Source organism: Medicago sativa, chromosome 8 (genome assembly GCF_051527215.1).
Source record: "Medicago sativa cultivar Bolivia chromosome 8, Bolivia_mono, whole genome shotgun sequence".
NCBI lineage: Eukaryota > Viridiplantae > Streptophyta > Magnoliopsida > Fabales > Fabaceae > Medicago > Medicago sativa.
In genome coordinates, this window is record NC_140756.1 from 93,560,001 (window position 1) to 93,579,249 (window position 19,249).

At 33.8% G+C, this 19,249-nt stretch overlaps 3 protein-coding genes across 3 annotated transcripts; 2 read left to right on the top strand and 1 right to left on the bottom strand.

Moving 5' to 3' along the window:
- Positions 1–6,270: 6,270 nt before the first annotated feature.
- LOC146903502 (uncharacterized) lies at positions 6,271–7,490 on the top strand. The gene is made up of 2 exons (XM_085735359.1): positions 6,271–6,372; positions 6,854–7,490. Exons 1-2 carry the CDS (start codon positions 6,358–6,360, stop codon positions 7,256–7,258), a joined length of 420 nt encoding a protein of 139 aa, XP_085591485.1. The 5' UTR covers positions 6,271–6,357; the 3' UTR covers positions 7,259–7,490.
- A 1,404-nt stretch (positions 7,491–8,894) lies between these two features.
- LOC146903503 (E3 ubiquitin-protein ligase UPL5-like) lies at positions 8,895–14,841 on the bottom strand. Its single transcript, XM_085735358.1, has 3 exons — positions 12,725–14,841; positions 11,076–11,668; positions 8,895–9,394 (listed from the first exon to the last, which is right to left on the bottom strand). Exons 1-3 carry the CDS (start codon positions 14,517–14,519, stop codon positions 9,131–9,133), a joined length of 2,652 nt encoding a protein of 883 aa, XP_085591484.1. The 5' UTR covers positions 14,520–14,841; the 3' UTR covers positions 8,895–9,130.
- Positions 14,842–17,423: 2,582 nt separating this feature from the next.
- LOC146903504 (uncharacterized) lies at positions 17,424–18,248 on the top strand. The gene has a single exon (XM_085735981.1). The coding sequence runs from the start codon at positions 17,501–17,503 to the stop codon at positions 18,188–18,190; it is 690 nt and encodes a 229-aa protein (XP_085592107.1). The 5' UTR covers positions 17,424–17,500; the 3' UTR covers positions 18,191–18,248.
- The last annotated feature ends 1,001 nt before the right edge of the window (positions 18,249–19,249 follow it).

The following is a 19,249-nucleotide window of genomic DNA, read 5'->3' on the forward strand; positions in this document are numbered from 1 at the left end:
TCGTTAATTTTAATTGTTCTTTTTACCCACTCTCTAATTCATTCCCCATTCTTACACATTCCACACGATTGTGTCATTAGAGGGATAACATAGTCGTTTATTGGAAAACTTGTTGAAGGAAGGACAAGTCTTTTTGAGCCTCAACAAATTTAATGTATTTGTGTCTTGTTGCGACTTATCATTTTATGTGACAACTGTTAATGAAAGGCATTTGTCGAAAACCAGCAAAAACAAATACGAAATAAATATGTTTGATTGTAACCTAATTTATATCACCGCGTAGAATTGATTTGTTGTTGCGATGTTGAAATTCAATTCGAATTAATTTTGCTTTTGTAATTAAATTAATGTAATTGATCATATAATGTTAATGAATGGTATTTATCTTTGCTTAACGACAACAAATATAACATAAATAAACTTGATTATGACATAATTTGTACTTCCGTGTAGAATTAATTTGTTATTGTCGCGTTCAACTTTAAAGTAAAAAAATTAATTTCATCTTTGTAATCAAACTAAAGTCACCTGTAAGTGTTTTGAACCGTGCAACAACAACAGTCGTCTATATAAGGTTTATAGCATCCAACAACACATTAAAATCTCAAAAAAAATCTTTCTTTGTATGGTACATGTCGGATCTACTGGAGGCAACAACAGATCCGTGAGTTATAGAGACATGCAATCATATGTGTGAGGAGATGGAGAAGAGGTGCTTGGGATGAAAGGGAGAAACACATATCGGTTAAATGGTACCCTCACAGATACGATTTTGGGTTTAAAAAATGTTGGGATTTCAGAGCTTCAAGACGAAGGAAGGATAGACAACATGAAAGAAATTGGGTTTGTGTCCATGGTTAGTGAATGTGAAATTGAGTATCGAGAGAGATTGATCTAAAATGGTTGTGTAACTTATTTTAGTTTTATGAAGGAGGTATGAAACATTGATCCATAACAAAAGATGGAAACAACGAGGTGTGTATGGCAGCTAGGGTTTGAAGACATGGAACAGGTCTGAGAGGTTAGAACTTAGAATGTTTGAATACGAGTCTTTGTTTATTCTTCTAATTGAGGAGGGAATAAATTAGAAAATAGAATGGTTGAGATTTTTTTTTTGTTGAATGAATGGATGAGATTTTATTCATTATTATTAAATTAAATGGTGAGATTTTATTAGAAAAAGCTAGCAAGGGGACAAAATCACATGTCAATTTGAGAAACGGAAAAAGATGTCAATTATTTTAATGGATACTGACACTATCGAAATGTATAGGTCTACTGTTGTTGCATCAAAAGATGACGAAAAGAATAAATGCATCTATGATGGTTGGATTCAATTTGCATTAGACAACATTTTGCATAAGGAAGACAAAATTTGTTGCAGTCTTAAAGTTTGCTTCGAATAGCTTATTTGTTGAGATAGCTAGAGCAACTTCGTAGAGTTGGAAGAAAATTAAAATACTATGTATTTTAGTGGATGTTTGTCTATCGTTTTTATGCGTACTTTTGAACTACATGTATTATGCAATATAAATAGAATTCAGTGAATATGTTCTTTGTTTTTTTAGCTTGGAAGACTTGTTCGATAGTGGGACAAATATTTTACGATTTTTGGCGAGTTTAATGTGTTTGTGTGTTGTTGTGGTTTTTATGTTCACACAACTATTGTTAATCAATGATATTTATCTTGAACTGACGACAACAGTGAATAATCATAATTATGACATAATTTCTACCGCAATGTAGAATTAATTTGTTATTGTCGTTTTCAACTTTGATTAAAAAATAATTTCGCCTTTGTCATTGAATCGGAGAGTGTTTAAAGTGTTGAGAAAGTAGTTTTTTTTAGGGAAAAAATTTGAGAAAGTAGTATTATAATAATAATAATGAAAGTATAATAATAATAATAATAATAATAATAATAATAATAATAATAATAATAATAATAATAATAATAATAATAATAAGGGATATGTTAACTTCTACCCTTAGGCCACATGTTAATATTAATTTCATTTCATTAATGGTAAAAATTTAATGAAAAAAAATTATATTAAATATTTTGAACAATAAATTAACACAATTTTCAATACATAATTTCTATTAGTGGAATTCTTAACATGTGACCTAAGGGCACAAGTTAAGATTTTGCTAATGATAATAATAAATGTATGTCTAACATGTGCAACATTGCACGTATTAAAATAACTAATAGTAGTGACTTTTTTTGAAAAACAACAATTATTTGATCAAAAGTTTTATATTTGATATTAAATGTACAAGTTTCAATACAGAATTTGATAATAATAATAATAATAATAATAATAATAATAATAAAACAACAATTATTTGATCAAAAGTTTTATATTTGATATTAAATGTACAAGTTTCAATACAGAATTTGATGATAATAATAATAATGGTTTAAATTACCTAAAAAATAGTTTAATTGATGATATTTCACGCATATATCTAGAGCTGTCAAATCGGGTTACCCCGCCCGCGACGGGTCGGCCCATGACGAGCTCGGGTTTTTCGGGTCGGGCCAAAAAGACCCGGAAGATAAACGGGCTCACAAATATTTGTCCAAGACCGGCCATTTGCAGGCTACGGGCTTTCGGGCCAGCCCGGTTACTTAAAACTTTTAATTTAAAAATAAAATATTACACTAAAAAATACCTACCGACGTGTGTTTGACAGTATTGGCTTAGGACCTACAAGTGTGTTTGTTCTCCAATTGTGCCATTGTTTTTTCGCTTTGACATTTGAGTATTTTTTATATGATATGATATTTTCCTATGTATTTGGGATAGTTTTGACTTAGGTTGCTAATGTAATCTCTCAAAGTTTGCATCATATTCCTATTTAACATTAGGATGTATTTATCTTCCAAGACGTGCAAAATTGATGTACCGCTTTTAAATGTAAAGGATATTATTTGATAAAAGGATATGCAGTCATTATTGATATATTTGATACAAAGGTAATGACTAATATTTTTTTTCTGTTCGATATATTTCAATCTGCATTGTTTGTTTTTGCTATAGAATAAGTATTCTGCTTTGTCTCCTTCGCAGAACTGGGAGTTGGATTTCGAATTTTTTTCGCTTGTTGGATGTGAATGTCAGACGAGGGGGAGATGAGGACAGTATCATTTCATGATGTGCTCCTCTCACGTGACCATTTTTTATTTGTATCTTTGAGTTGTTATCTTTCTCTTAGACTTATTACTTCTTTTTTGGTAGCCTTTGTTGCTTGAGTATGCAGGTCTTTAGTTTTCCATGTGTCTACTTATTTACTTTTGTTGGATGGTTGGTCCTCTTTTGTTTGTTGCTGGTGCTTTTATGCTAGACTATATTTCAGTTGCTTGAGTATGCATTTGTGATTGAACTATAGAGCGTTTAAGGTGGCACGAAACGTGCTACCATTTTTCTTGCATGAGTTGTGGTGGTGAATGATCTTAATGTTTCTTTTTATGCATACGCTTTTGACATATTGTGATATCGTTTACAACTTTGACGAGTTTGATACATTTTCACCGAACACATTAATTAATATCGTTTACAACTTTTACGATTGTGTATTAACGATTATTTATTTTTTTGGGTTGTAGTTTTTTTTTCGGAAGAGGTTTTGATTTAGTTTGAGAAACAAAAAAAGGCGTCAATTATTTTGATGGATCTTGACGATATGGAAATGTATGGGTTTACTGTTGTTGCATCAAAAGATGAGGAAAAGAAGAAATGCATCTAAGATGGTTGGATTCAATTTGCATTCGATAACGTTTTGCATAAGGGAGACAAAATTTGTTGCAGTCTTGAGTATGCTTTAAATAGCTTATTTGATGAGATGGCTAGAGCAGCTTCGAAGAGTTGGAAGAAAAATTAAAATATTAAGTGTTTTAGTGGATGTTTGTCTATTGTTTTTATGTTTGCTTTTGAACTATACGTAGTATGCAATATAAATAGAAGTTGGTGTAATACGTCCTTTTTTTTTTAGCCCGGAAGACTTGTTGAATATTGGGACAAATCTTTTACAACTTTTGGCGAGTTTAATGTGTTTGTGTGTTGTTGTATTTTTTATCTTCACGCAACTATTGTTAATCAATGGTATTTATCTTGAATTGACGACAACAATAAATAACTTAATTATGACATAATTTCTACCACGATGTAGAATTAGTTTGTTATTGTCGTTTTCAACTTTAATTAAAAATTAATTTCGTTTTTGTAATTAAACTAACGTCGTATTCAAATGTTGCCGAGCCGTGCAACGCACGGGTGAGGACACTAGTTTACCTTCAAACAAACATGCCGTGATATAAAAGATGTATTTTGTCCATCAAATAATGAGAAAAGAGATGTGAGGTGGCACATTGTAGGGATGGAAGTGGCCCCACTGGCACGAGTGCAAGACGTGGAAAGTTTGGAGGGTGTGGGATTTGTCTATCTTTATGTAGGGAAAATGGGAGGGGCGGTGCCCTGATGGAATTGGCTACAGATTCAGTTTAGGTAACTAAACCCTTTTTCATTGCCAACTGTGATATCTTTATGGTGCCACCATGGGGTGTGGGGTTCATTTGGATGCTTGTGATCAGCACTTGCTCACTTAGGTCCCACATCAATATCTTAACTTTGCCTAACATCAATTTTAAAATCTTGCTTAGCATAAAACTATTACTCCCTCCATTTCAAAATACATGTCCAATTTTTACAATGTGCACTATTTACTTGACTTACTTTGACCATACTTTTTAACTAATGTATAAATACAAATATTAACATGTAAGATGTTGTTTGATTTGTCTCGACAAATATTTTCAAAATATTAAATTTTTATAATTTTTTACTTTAGATAATTAAAGATATTAACGGTCAAAATTGTGCATTGACATATGTGAAGTGGTTGACTTGGACATGTATTTTAAAACGGAGGGAGTATCATTTGTTCTCATTGTTAATACATGTTTGGTATCACGTTGAATTAGACAGATCACATTGATTTTGTAATTTCGTAGAAACTAAAAAGTATAGAATTTATAAAATTATAGTAATTCATTATGATCTTATCAAACTCGCTATAACACCGGACAAACATATAGACAAAACCATAGATTTAATAATCAATCATATTGAAATAAAAACAAGTAGTAAAAACCAAGTCTTTTCACATGTTAGGCCTCTAATATTATGTCAGACCCATAACGTTACACTAGTTTAATGGCATTCAATTATTACTAACCATAGAGATAAAGGACAATAATATTGATCCAATTTTTTCACCTGCCTGGCGTAATTTCAAATGAAGGGTTCAATTTGTACATGCTCAAAAAACTTTATCCGTGCCAGCAAATATTTGATCTAGTTGCTAAAGTTACAATCCATATTTTACAAAGACATGAATTTTGAGATAGTAAAAAGAGTTGAGTGTGGGAAGGAGAGGAAAAAATATTGATCTAATTGATAAAATTATGTCTGCATTTCTATGAGTTTAATTAATTTTTTGGGTTGGTCTTTTTAAGTTTAAATAAGTCTTCCATTTGTACGTTAAACAACCTTTAGGTTATGTTAAATTATGTCAGAGGTTTACTAAAAAAAAATGTCAGTGGTACTTAAAGTTTTTTCATTTTTCGGATCGACCCTTTAAATTTTATTTTCCCAATTTGGTTATTAATGTTACAGTTTGTACGTGTGTAGCCTTCGAGCTCATTTATATTTGTGGTTTTTCAGTTTAACCCTTCTTTGTATTACATGCATGAAATTGTACGATCAATATGTTAATGACATTGGCCATGTAGAAAACTACAAGAAATTTTCATCAAAAAAAAAAAAAAAACTACAAGAAATGTAGGTAGTTTATAAGGTTTGATGAATGTTTTCCGAAGGGTTATTATATGAACAGATTCTTGTAGAGGTTAGGGATTATATCCTTACAAAAAAAAAAAAAATTGAAAGACCAATCCGAAAAAAGGAGCACACATGTGTAATTTTGTCTAGTTATTATTATACATGCAACATAATAGTTTTATGAGTGAATCAAGCTACTTTGTCTCTTATTTTTAAGAAAAAGTGTAAACCAAAGTAATTAAAATAAAAATCATTTACAACCTGTTATGGTGATCCTTGTAATATTATTTTGGGTACATTGATCTCTTTAGTTTCTGTCAGTGACATGAGGTGTCTGCTTGAAAAAGATTCTTGCAAGTGGCCACAGACTCACTCACTCTTGCACTACGCCTCTATATAAACCTCTCACTCTCATCAACTCATCATCTCAATCACAAACTATCATTCTTTCTCTCAGCTTTCCTTTCTTGCTAGTTCATATTTCTTTTTGTAATTCATCTTTCCATTCCAAATGGCCACTGTTGAGGTAATTCAAAGATATAGTCTCTTTTTTTCTACATTGCGTTATTACATAGTTATAGTCATATGCATTACATAATTTTTAATACAGAAGTATCATACAAATACAACTAAAATATACATAATTCAAGTTTTTCATAACGATCTTGATGTTACAAATTCACACGGCATTTTCCAGTGGATCAAACAAAAATATTAGTCCAATGGATTATAAACAACAAATTAGTGTAGATCTCTTTCCCCGTGTTTATTTTTCATAATCCAAAAAAGATCAATAATCAATTTGCTCTTAAAAAATTTATTGATTCTACTACATTGTATTATTGTTATTAGAAGCAGAACTTCAATCAAAAATATCTATCAAGTTATTTGAAGATAAGACATATGAATTATGAAGTATGATTTGATCATGTTCCCTATGAGTTACTTGGTCATATAAACATAACAACATGTTGAGCATTGGTGGTTAATGAAAATGGATCCTGCAGGTTGAAACACAGCAAATACCAACAACTGTGACAGAAAATGAAACAGTTGAGGTAACCAAGGTCGAGGAAACAACACCGGCCTCCGAGGTTCCCACTTCAGAACCAGCCACCACCGAAGAAGTAGTAACAGTGGAGAAAGGAGAAACTGAAGTTCCAGTTGAAGCTGAGAGTACACAAGTAACTGAGGAAGCCAAGGCAGAGGTAGAGAACCCGGAACCTGAAAAAGTTGAAGTGAAAGAGGAAGTATCAGCTGAAGAGGCTAAAGAAACTACTGAAACAGAACCGGCACCCGAAAAAGTCGAAGCAAAAGAGGAAGTATCAACTGAAGAGGCTAAAGAAACTACTGAAACAGAATCAGCAGCCATAGCAGCACCAGTTGAAGAAGTAACCACCACAGAAGCATAAAAAGTGATCGGAAAGGAGTCTAGTTGTTGTCTACTTTTCTTTCACATGTCAAAGTTGATGAGAAGCTTTTCTGCTTTATTTGTTTGGTTTCTTTTGTCATTGATCTTATTGTGAAGGTAAGTCTTTGGGTATGGCTTTACGGATTTATTATTATATAAGGAGCTATAGCCACTGAAGCTTGTTTGGACATTATGTATTTCTCCTGGTTTGAATAAATTATATTTTCCTTTTTTATTTTGCCGAAAGTCTATCATAATTTACCCACAGGATTTCAGAAAGAGGGGAAGAGTGCACCACAAGATAATTAGAAAACAAGTATTTGGAAAGGGATTTTATGAAATAAAACCACATTATCAAACATATTTTCCTTTTTTATTTTGCCGAAAGTCTATCATAATTTACCCACAGGATTTCAGAAAGAGGGGAAGAGTGCACCACAAGATAATTAGAAAACAAGTATTTGGAAAGGGATTTTATGAAATAAAACCACATTATCAAACATATTTTCCTTTTTTATTTTGCCGAAAGTCTATCATAATTTACCCACAGGATTTCAGAAAGAGGGGAAGAGTGCACCACAAGATAATTAGAAAACAAGTATTTGGAAAGGGATTTTATGAAATAAAACCACATTATCAAACGGCAAGTTAAAGAGCCTTAAAAAAACTGCAACCGATAACAAAAATAATGCAATTTTGAATCAAAAAATTGGCTTGAATTTTGTTTTTCTCTTCTGAAAGGAATAGATAAAAACAAGAATGAGTATAGGGAGATGCTAAAATTGATATCTGGAATTGAGTATAGGGAGTAGAGTTGCTGCATGAGCAAGAATGTATGAAGTCAAAACCTAATGATTAATACCAACATCACAATCTCTAAAACACTATTTACTGATTGAAATTTGAAATTCATAGGGATCCCATAGAAACAAGGGAAATGGATTCTCTCAATTGGGAAAAAAAAACTTGAGGAAATAATGAGTAGATCTTAACCATTGATCTCCATATTATCAATGGTCAAGATCAGTGATTAAGATCTCTACATTATTTCCTCAAGTTTTTTTTTCAATAGAGAGAATCTTGATCCCATGTTTGGTTGCTGCATGAGCATAGGGAGTAGAGTTGATATCTGGAATTGAGTATAGGGAGTAGAGTTGCTGCATGAGCAAGAATGTATGAAGTCAAAACCTAATGATTAATACCAACATCACAATCTCTAAAACACTATTTACTGATTGAAATTTGAAATTCATAGGGATCCCATAGAAACAAGGGAAATGGATTCTCTCAATTGGGAAAAAAAAAACTTGAGGAAATAATGAGTAGATCTTAACCATTGATCTCCATATTATCAATGGTCAAGATCAGTGATTAAGATCTCTACATTATTTCCTCAAGTTTTTTTTCAATAGAGAGAATCTTGATCCCATGTTTGGTTGCTGCTACACCATGTAGTTTCCCAATTTGCACAATGCATTTACCTTGGAACGCAAGAAAACTGATGCTATCGCCAGACCAAATGTATACATAACACATTTCAGAAAATGTTCGAGAATGCGCTGCTAGCACTTCACAAACTTAATTGTTGTGCCACACTCCCGATGACGAACCAGCAGCTATTAACTAGAATGTAGAGATAAAAAAAATCCTTCAAATCCTGTATTATTAATATTTTATCCATATAAACATTTGACCAAGATCAATAAAATTACATCCCTTGACTACTTTCCAAAACAGAACTTTGACAACTTTCTCAAAGTATCCAACTAGAGGACAACAGATGGGATGCTCCTATAGTCTGTACAAAGCTGCAGAACGATAATTCTATGTGCAGTCAAATCAAAACCAGTTTCTTTCCAGATTGCAGGTATGTTCACCAAGTACCAAAACTAGAGCCAATATGTTCTTGGGTAATGACTTTAAGACGAGCTTGCATGACAGGCATAGATGAATAAGCTGGGAAACACAGCCGATAAAAGCATGTATGAGATGAAGGAAGACGATCACCAGATTCATGGGACTTGTAAATGTGGAGACGGGAACCCAAACCACGAAAGCCTTCAACTGGTAAATATTTCACAGACGTCCAAAAGAAAAGAAGAACCTTCTTTTCTTCAGCTGTCATTCTCCCCACTATCTGCCAAGTTTTTTCAAACAGACTGTTAAAATATGAAATGTAAAAACTGAGCAGCATCTCTTATCAAATCTTGATATATAAAGTTGTTAGAAAAACATTGCAGAACAAAATATCTGAGGACGCAATAACAACCTAGATTAAGAGATCCTGGATAAATTAAATATAGCTTGAGGAAGTTGATAATCAAATTTCTCAACAAAAGTTGTAACAATAGTCGAGCATTTTGTATAAATTCTCAACATAAATTTAATATATATTAGTAGTAAGATGAAACAATTCTGCATAAAATTGTAGATGCTTTCAGTTTAAACACATGATGGTATCAGAAATGAAGAAGGGTTGAGTGGGAGCGATATAAGGTCATTTGAAGGCATGTCAATATCTTAGTCTTGTAGAGGAGGTTCCCTCAAATAGTGGTTTCACCAAAAAGACGTCATGAAGGACCTTTAGAAGGAAGTACACAAATGGTACTAGCCATGATTTGATCCAGATATTCCTGTCAAGAAGCCAAGGCAGTACTCAAGATGAGATCCAAGACAGAAAGCTAGGGATCTTGGAACTGGACGGAGAACCAAAGTTTAGGATGAGACAAAGTCTTAATTTGAAATCAACACCAAACCAAAAATGGCAAAAACCATTGTCCTGTGTTGGTCATTGGAAGAAAAAAAACGGGTTAGTAAAATAGAGAATTTCAGTCGATATTTTATGGGTTGCATTGCACTGAGGGTTGGAATGAAGCAAAGACTGAAATGCACGAGCAACATCCATGGATGAGAGGATGTCGCACAAGCTGATCAACACACATCAATTGATAAACCCACCATAATTATATTCAGTCATTGAAGGGGATGAATTAACAACAACAGAGATAATAAAAAAAAAAGGAGTGGGCCGTAGTGAAAAGTGGTGTATATGATTTCTTAGCTAATATTAAGCATCACCCAGCAGGTCACACTGCATATGGTGATACATCATTTTCATTGGACAATGTGTAAGGTCATCCAGGGATTTCTTCTCTCATCTATGGTTGGGGACACACAGAAGAGAGGGCTTGAAAGCAGGCAATCCGGCCAAACCAACAACACTACAGGAACTTCTGGACTCAAACCCAGAAAAAATGACTCTTGGAGGCAGGACTTTCAGTTGCAAGTAAAATTGGGTTTTCGAGATAAACAAATGCCAAGTCATTTGGCTGTTCCCGTCCCTGTCCCTGATTTGTTAAATCCCTTCACATTAAAGACAAGGTGAAACTTTAGAGGCGAGTATTGATAGGTGATCGGTCTATGTTAGCAGAAAGAGTTAGAGTCGGTTAGTTTTTAGGAGTTGGTTAATTTATTTGTAAGAAAGGGGGACGGAATAATTGGAGAAATGAGTTTCCTGTGAACAAGAGTTGTTAATAAGAGGGAGGGATATCTAGTCATTTATGAGTGAATTGAGACCTAAGGGCAAGGTGGTTACAGACTATTGAAGTTCTGCAGAGCTGTCACAAAGGAGATTTTCCCTATATAGTTGTGGTAAAATACATGTTCATATCAAAAGACTATCTTAGAGACTCTGATGCAGTGGGTACTTATTTTCCCTATATACTTGTCACTAGTCACTAGAGACAAAAAAATAAAGAATATAGAAGAACACTGAAATAGACATCACATTATATTTAAAAAATAGCAACAATACATACCTCCCAAAACCAAGATATCTGAATATCTGTGTCTGTATAGCCATTATACTCAGTGTGTGCTTTCCAATCTTCGACGGAAATGGCATCTTCACTCCCACGCAGCATCCAATCAAGATCTTCAGACTCTAAACTTTGAAAGAAGAACTGCTGGAGCTTTGAACTTGAAAGAATCTCAGCAAAACCTTTGGCAAAGTGTGAAACCTGCTCAGCTATGGATGTTACAAAACGATCCTTTATAAGAAGATCAACATACTTCACCCTGTTCTTACTATTAACTACAATGTTTTTTCCACCAGGACACAGCTGGATCGCTTTCCTCTGTCCTAATTCCTCCACTTCTCTAATAAACGTCAGTCCTAATGCATCTGAATCAATGAAATCAGAATCCATGTCCAATATTTGCTTGCAGCTTCTATATAGGTCAGGATCTGCATCCTTTATGTCTTCTAAAGTAATAGGCTTTCCAGCCAATTGCAAGAAAAACACGCGATCAAAAACAATACCAACTTGCACCTTATGCATCAAAGCTAATGCAATAACTCGACCACAGAAGCTGAAGTACTCGAGATGCAGATTATGTTGTACCTTGGAAGCTTTAAACAAGTAGACAAAGGATAAGTTAAACTGGGTTATCTCAAAATACTTTAACAATTACAACTGAAACAAGATATACCACAATGTATGATGTACCTTGGAAGCTTTAAACAAGTAGAAAAAAGACAAGTTACACTGGGTTATTTCAAAATACTTTAACAATTACGACTGAAACAGGATATACTACAATGTAGAAGAAATCAAGAAAATTTCAACACAGGCCTCAAGCATCAAGCAATCCTATCCACTAAAAACAACAACTTTGAAATCATGTTTAGTGGCAAAAAGCGCATGTGGTTGGACATGTTACGTAATGTGAATTTTAAATAGGTCAGTTTGACCTATTGTATTTCCATGTGATAAATGACTACGTGAATGTTGAGTAATAGATAAGGAGCCAATGCATCATTCTTCAAGAAGCAACAGAAGGAAATGTGGAAAGAAATATTGGCCCTAAAACAGCCCCAAAAATGGTTGAATCAGATAATCTTCATTAAATTCAAAATCAATGCAGAAAAATATAAACTTTCGTACAAGTATAGAGGTTTTATATCATGGAAGCATTTGTGATGGATGCCTGCTTTGCCATATGAGATGTTTGCCTTTCATTGATATAGTCCTCCAAGGATTTCATCAAATTGGAGCACATTTCATCTAAGAAAAAGCTAACAAGTAATGATAGACAAACAAACAACCCGGTTTTCACTAAACTATTGCATGTTTACACAGCCACTAAATCCTCACTCTTCAGCTGCAATTTGTAAGGTTAATGAAGTGAGGCTTTGTTTTAGCTCTCTATTTCATTTTCTTGTTCTCTCACTATTGTTTCTTAGGGGCGTGACTTGCTAAACATTTCTTTATGCAAAGGTTTTAAGCCTCAAATACTTGTTCAACATATTTCATAATCCTAATAAAAATCATTGTAAATATTGTCCAAATCAGAAAAATGCAAGCTACTGATAAACATTTTCAAATTTTTGAACTTGAAAATACTCCTAACACATGGCAAACAGCAAAGGTGAGAGAAGTAAGTTCAGAATTTTGGATAAACATACCAGAATTGGGGAGAAATCTTGTTCGATCTTTTGGGCAGGCAACAAAAAGAGCATGTTCCTGATTGAAAAGTGCCTGACAAACCAAAAGAAACCACTCCCTCAGCACACCGGGGCCAGTGGCTTCTTCATTTTTGAATTCCATAAACAGTCCAGCACGCAGTGATTCGGGATCAGCCCGTGCAATGTATTCAAAAGATTCAGTTAACAGCTGAGACCTGTCAATGAGCATCTCATGCAACTCCTCGTAGTCTTCTTTCACCTCCGGGAATATCATCATGGCTAAATGCCTCCTAGCTTCGAAATTGGTGACATTCTTGTACTCAAGAATCCACTGGTGTTCGTCGGCCCTCTTTGCATATTTAACGATGATCAGACACATCACACTCTTTCGACACATCAAAACATGACAGAGCTCTTCTGTAGCACCATCATAAAGCTTAGAAATCTTATGCAATTCCTTCAAAATTGAAAGATAGAGAGAGCACGCAGGATAAAAATAATTTTCCTCAAACACCATTTCCTTGTCAGTGAATCTCTTGTCCATTTTTTGAAGGCAAGTATCAATTTTGGACAACAACTGATTGTACAACAGACGAAGGTATTCAATCTCTTCAGCAACTAATCCATTCTTGTTCTTGTCCTGCTGCTGGTGGTGAGCAACACAACCACGGAGAGCCTGTTGCTGCTCGATTCCAGTCCTCACAGGGACTAAAAAGGCTTGAAAATCCTCAACATTGTTCAACAAAGGATTAGCAAGGGAAGGGGATTCCAAGCTCAAATCCAAATTCCTCAACAAACTATCAGCAAGTTCACGAACAAACGGAAACAAATCCTGAACCAACACCAACCCTTTGTGATTCTCATCCTCAGATGCCGCAAGTGAAATTTCAGCAGCTTCCAAAAAAAAACCCAAACTAGTACGACAAAAAAGATACAAAGGATCATTAGTCCCAACTCTACTAAGCAATTTACAAAACTCCAACGCCACACGCGCAGCCTGCGTATGAAACGTCTTGGACAATGAGGTTTTACAACCATTCAAAAAATGCTTAATACAAGTATCAGAACAAGCCTTATTCCCCGTATAAGGTGAAACATACAAGGTAACAAGAACGGAAATGGCGGAAGAATTCATGAAAATCTGAAAATAACTAGTAGCAGAATCAGCATCAAGTTTAGGTTTAGGTGCCAAAGCCAAATTAATATAAGTAGTAAGCAAACTCTTAATAGATTTAACAGCGTCAGGAAGATTAACACCATGACAAAGATCATAAACAATAGAAACCATATCATTAACAACTTGCCAAGCTTGAGGATGTTCTGTACTACGCATTCGACCAACAAGGTGAAGATTAGCGTCGTTTTGAATTCCACACTCCGCGAGTGTTTGTTCCCACTGAAGCTGTTTACCATTGAAAATCAACCTCTGTTCAAAAAGAGGAATTCCTTTCATTTCTTCAATTCGTTCGTGAATTGATTTCACTGTTTCTTCTGGATAAGCGTGTATAACAACGTTGTATCCTTTTGACATCATTCGAATGAAGAAATGAATAGGTGATTTTTTCTTAGAGAAAGCACCACCACCATCGCCGCCGCTAGAACCACCACCACCACCACCGGTCCATGAAGAATGAAGAGTTGTTTTTGTGGTTTCGTCTTTTCTCATTCTAACATAGACTAAGTCATCATCTAACGCGTTGTTTTCGTCGTCTTCGTCTAATTTTCGTTTGGACGAAGAACGATTTTGTTGTTGTTGTTGTTGTTGAAAAAGGTTAGGGCTTTCGATCGGAGTCATTTTTTTAGACGGCGAAAAATGTTATCATCGTCGTTGTCGTTTTCGCCGTCGTCGGTGCCGTCTACTTCCACCACTACCACCGTTAATTGATCATCACAAAAACTTAATAAAAATAAATAATAAAAAAATAGAATAATAACAATAACTGTGTTTATGAGAGCTAGATGATGAGTGTGAGAGTGAAAGAGACGAGATGATAGAGATGATGATGAAGTAATATAGTGTGTGTGTGTGTGTGTGAGAGAGAGAGTTTTTTTTTTTTTTTTTTGTGTGCTTTGTGATGGAACTGAGCGTTTTTTGGTGTGTCTGTGGGTTTTTGTTTGGGTTGGTTTTTGGTTACCGTCCTCTTCTATTTCTCTTTCAGATTCTCATTTCGCAAAATTTAGGGTAAGAAGATTGTGCTCTAGCCTAGAGATAAAAATAAATCGGATTAAGTGATGGTTGGTAAAATGGTTTTGCATCTTTTGTTAGTTTTTTTTTTTTACTTGTCGCATTCTATTTTTTAATCAAATAGTGATATTTATTGGAATCAAATTTCCACAGTTTGATTTTAGTCCGACAATCTTGATCAATCTCGGTATTTTAAATTATAAATTAAAAATATAAATAAATAAATAAATAAAAATTATAAATTAAAAATTAAATCTTCCTATTTTATAATTATATGATCAAAATCAAATGATTTAGATGGTTTTAAATGTGTAATTATGTACCTTTTTTTGAGAAAAAGTATGTACTTTTTATTGAGCGTAGTTTAGATTTATTGACTTGAAGGATAGAAATTAATTAATTTGTGCAGACCAATTTGCAATATATAAGTGGTTTTAGACGATATTATTATAAAGAAATGTACATTTAATTCATTCGATTCAATATTTGTTTTTTTAGATAGACGAAATGACAAAATTATTATAAACTTATACGCATAAGGAGAGGTATCGAAATTCGAACCCTGAGCATAACATCTAACCTAAAATTTTTGATATTTTACCAGTTAAGCTACAACTTGTGGACAATATATGTCTTTTTACTATTAGACTAAATGAAATATTTTCATTTTAGTTGGGAATTTTTTTTTCTAATGACTAGAGCTCACACATTTAAACGTAAAAAAGTGAAGTATCTGGGGATTCGAACCTCTACCCATACACAAATTATACAGTGTCCCTAACAATTAAGTTAAGTTCAGGGACAGTTGGGTAATCTTTTTATTACTAGACTGAATGAAATATTTTCATTTTAGTTGAGTAATTTATGTAATTGACCGCGAAACGGTGTCGTGTCCCGCTAAGCAAAACTCACGGCGTTAGCAAAAATATTTGTTTTCATCTTACGGTTTACACGAATAAAGTGATGGTGGGGTCCCATGCCTTTCTGAACCACCGGGTGCGTGCGTATGTACATTACAAATTTCCAAGAAAAAGGTTTTTTTGTTGAACAATATTAAAAAAATAACATTGTCTACATGCTAGTGTGACGTGTAATAAGTCTAATCTTTTTTCTCTAACTTTTTGAAAAAGTCATTTTAGCTAGGCAGTTACCACAATCTTTCACTTCTTCTTCTTTTGAAGGTTCTGAAATTTTTTTTTTTTCGACCCTGTTTCCCAAAAAAATTTCAAAGTTGACCCCCTATGAAAAAAAATACAGAAATGACTCACTTTCAATTTTTGGTGGTTTTTTTTTTGTAGTTTTCTGCCAGTCCCGCCATTTGAAACGGCGGGAATGAGCCGTCAACCTGACGCATGTCACGTCGTGACAGGCTGCTGCAGGTTTTGTCTTTTTTTTAAATTTTTTTTTTGGTACCGCCATTTCAAATGGCGGGAATGAATATTTCTTTTTTTTTCGTTTTTTATTTTTTAGGCCATTATTTGTTTATTTATTTGTTTAACAATAAATAAAAAAATATTAATTTATTTGTTTAATAATAAATAAAAACATATTAATTTATTTGAACGCATAATACATAACGTTATTAACTATCGATTATTTATACTCGGACAATTTCTCTTAATATAACCGTTTTTTTTTTGCCATTATTTGTTTATTTAAAACACAAATAATAATAAATGAAAATTAATGATAATAAATATTAATTTATTAATTTTAAAACACTAATTATTTTATTCATACGAAATAAAAACAAAAACTACTTTCTCCTCGGCAACCATTTACGCCAATGTAAACTATGACCTCCCGTAGCACATAATTTATCTTTTTTAGTTCGTACGGGTCGTTGATTTTGCTCTTCCTTTTCCTCTTCCTCTTCCTCATCTTCTTCCTGTTCCTCATCCTCATCAGGAATTTCAGCATCATCATTAGTTTCCATAGTGACTTCATTTTGCACTTGTGGAGCTGAGTTGGTCCAGATTTCGTTAACGAAGTCATCGTCATTAAACCCTGCTGCCAGACTTTCTATAGTATTAGTTTGTGAATTTGGCCAATGAGGTGCGTAGTTTGTTTGGGATAGTTTACAATGTGTGGGGGGTTGGTAGGTTGAACGATGAGTACTGTGATTGGTCTGGGTAACTGGTTTGTGTGGTGTACTGAGTTGGATTAAAGTCATCAAATGAATAGTTTGATGTTCGGGAGCTTTCTCCATGATGACTTTGTTGAGAATAGGTTGGATATGGGATTGAGGTGTTACATAAGATTTGGTTTGTGGGTTGTGGAGGTGATTGGTAAGTTTGGTTGTAGTTGTAGTTGGTGGATGGGTTAAAGCTTTGGTCAAAGTTAGTGGGTGGAGGTGTCATGAATTGGTTGTATGTTGGAGGTGTATTTGACCACATATTTTCATCTGGCACCGTATAGGTTTCTGGCGCTGCAGGATAGTCACGCGACAATTGTGGTAAAATTCTTGCACATGCTTGCCTTGGGTTTGTCAATAATACATCTCTAGAAATCAGCGTGCATTAGATTGGGTGGACAATATTCCGAAAGAAAAATGGACTCAAGCATATGACGAGGGTCGACGATGGGGTCACATGACAAGCAACATCGTTGAGTCGTGGAACTCTGTGTTTAAGGGAACACGCAACCTACCTGTTACGCCTATAGTTCAATCAACCTACTATAGGCCGGCATGTCTCTTTGCTGATAGGGCTCAAAAAGCGTTTGCAAGGGTAGGTTCCGGAGATTTGTTCAGTGAATATTGCCAGAATGTGATTAAGGATGAAATTGTTAAGTCCAACACCCATCATGTCGAACAGTTTGACCGAGAAAGGTATACCTTCTCCGTCCGTGAGACCGTCAACTACAGGGAGGGAAGGCGAATGGGAACTTTCAAGGTGGACCTACAAGCGGGGTGGTGTGATTGTGGGAAATTTCAAGCTTTACATTTGCCTTGTTCCCATGTCATAGCCGCGTGTTCTTCATTTCGCCATGACTACACAACCCTTATTCCAGCTGTGTTCAAAAACGAGAGTGTTTACTCCATCTACAACACAACTTTCAAAGTAGTCCAGGATAAGAGTTATTGGCCCCCATACGACGGTCCCGTGCTTTGCCATAATCCAAACATGCAAAGACTAAAGAAAGGTCGACCCAATAGTACCTGCATAAGGACTGAAATGGACGAGGAGGTGGCAGAGAAGACTCCGACACCGAGACAGTGTGGGTTGTGTCGGCATACTGGTCATATTAGGAGAAATTGTCCGAGTATAAATAACCGATAGTTAATAACGTTATGTATTATGCATTCAAATAAATTAATATGTTTTTATTTATTATTAAACAAATAAATTAATATGTTTTTATTTATTGTTAAACAAATAAATAAACAAATAATGGCCAAAAAAATAAAAAACGGTTATATTAGGAGAAATTGTCCGAGTATAAATAACCGATAGTTAATAACGTTATGTATTATGCGTTCAAATAAATTAATATGTTTTTATTTATTATTAAACAAATAAATTAATATTTTTTTATTTATTTTTAAACAAATAAATAAACAAATAATGGCCAAAAAAATAAAAAAACGGTTATATTGGGAGAAATTGTCCGAGTATAAATAACCGATAGTTAATAACGTTATGTATTATGCGTTCAAATAAATTAATATGTTTTTATTTATTATTAAACAAATAAATTAATGTTTTTTTATTTATTTTTAAACAAATAAATAAACAAATAATGGCCTAAAAAATAAAAAAAACGAAAAAAAAAGAAATATTCATTCCCGCCATTTGAAATGGCGGTACCAAAAAAAAATTTAAAAAAAAAGACAAAACCTGCAGCAGCCTGTCACGACGTGACATGCGTCAGGTTGACGGCTCATTCCCGCTGTTTCAAATGGCGGGACTGGCAGAAAACGACAAAAAAAAAACCACCAAAAATTGAAAGTGGGTCATTTCTGTATTTTTTTTCATAGGGGGTCAACTTTGGAATTTTGTTGGGAAACAGGGTCGGAAAAAAAAAAATTCAGGTTCCGATTCATTTTTTACTTGTGAGTCAAACTTCTTTTTTTATTTTTAGCCAATTATAATTATTAATTTATTTAATATCATTTATTCCAATCTAACTACTTCTTTTTATGAAAAATCCAAAATATATTTATGATTTATCTATGATATCTATCTTTAATTTTTAAATTAAAGATATATTTCAATCTAACTACTTCTAAAATAAAATGTTATTGTCCGTAAGTTTAACTCAATTGGTAGAGACAAATGCATAATATATGCAGGAACCAGGTTCGAACCCTGTACACTTCATTTTTTCACATTTAAAAT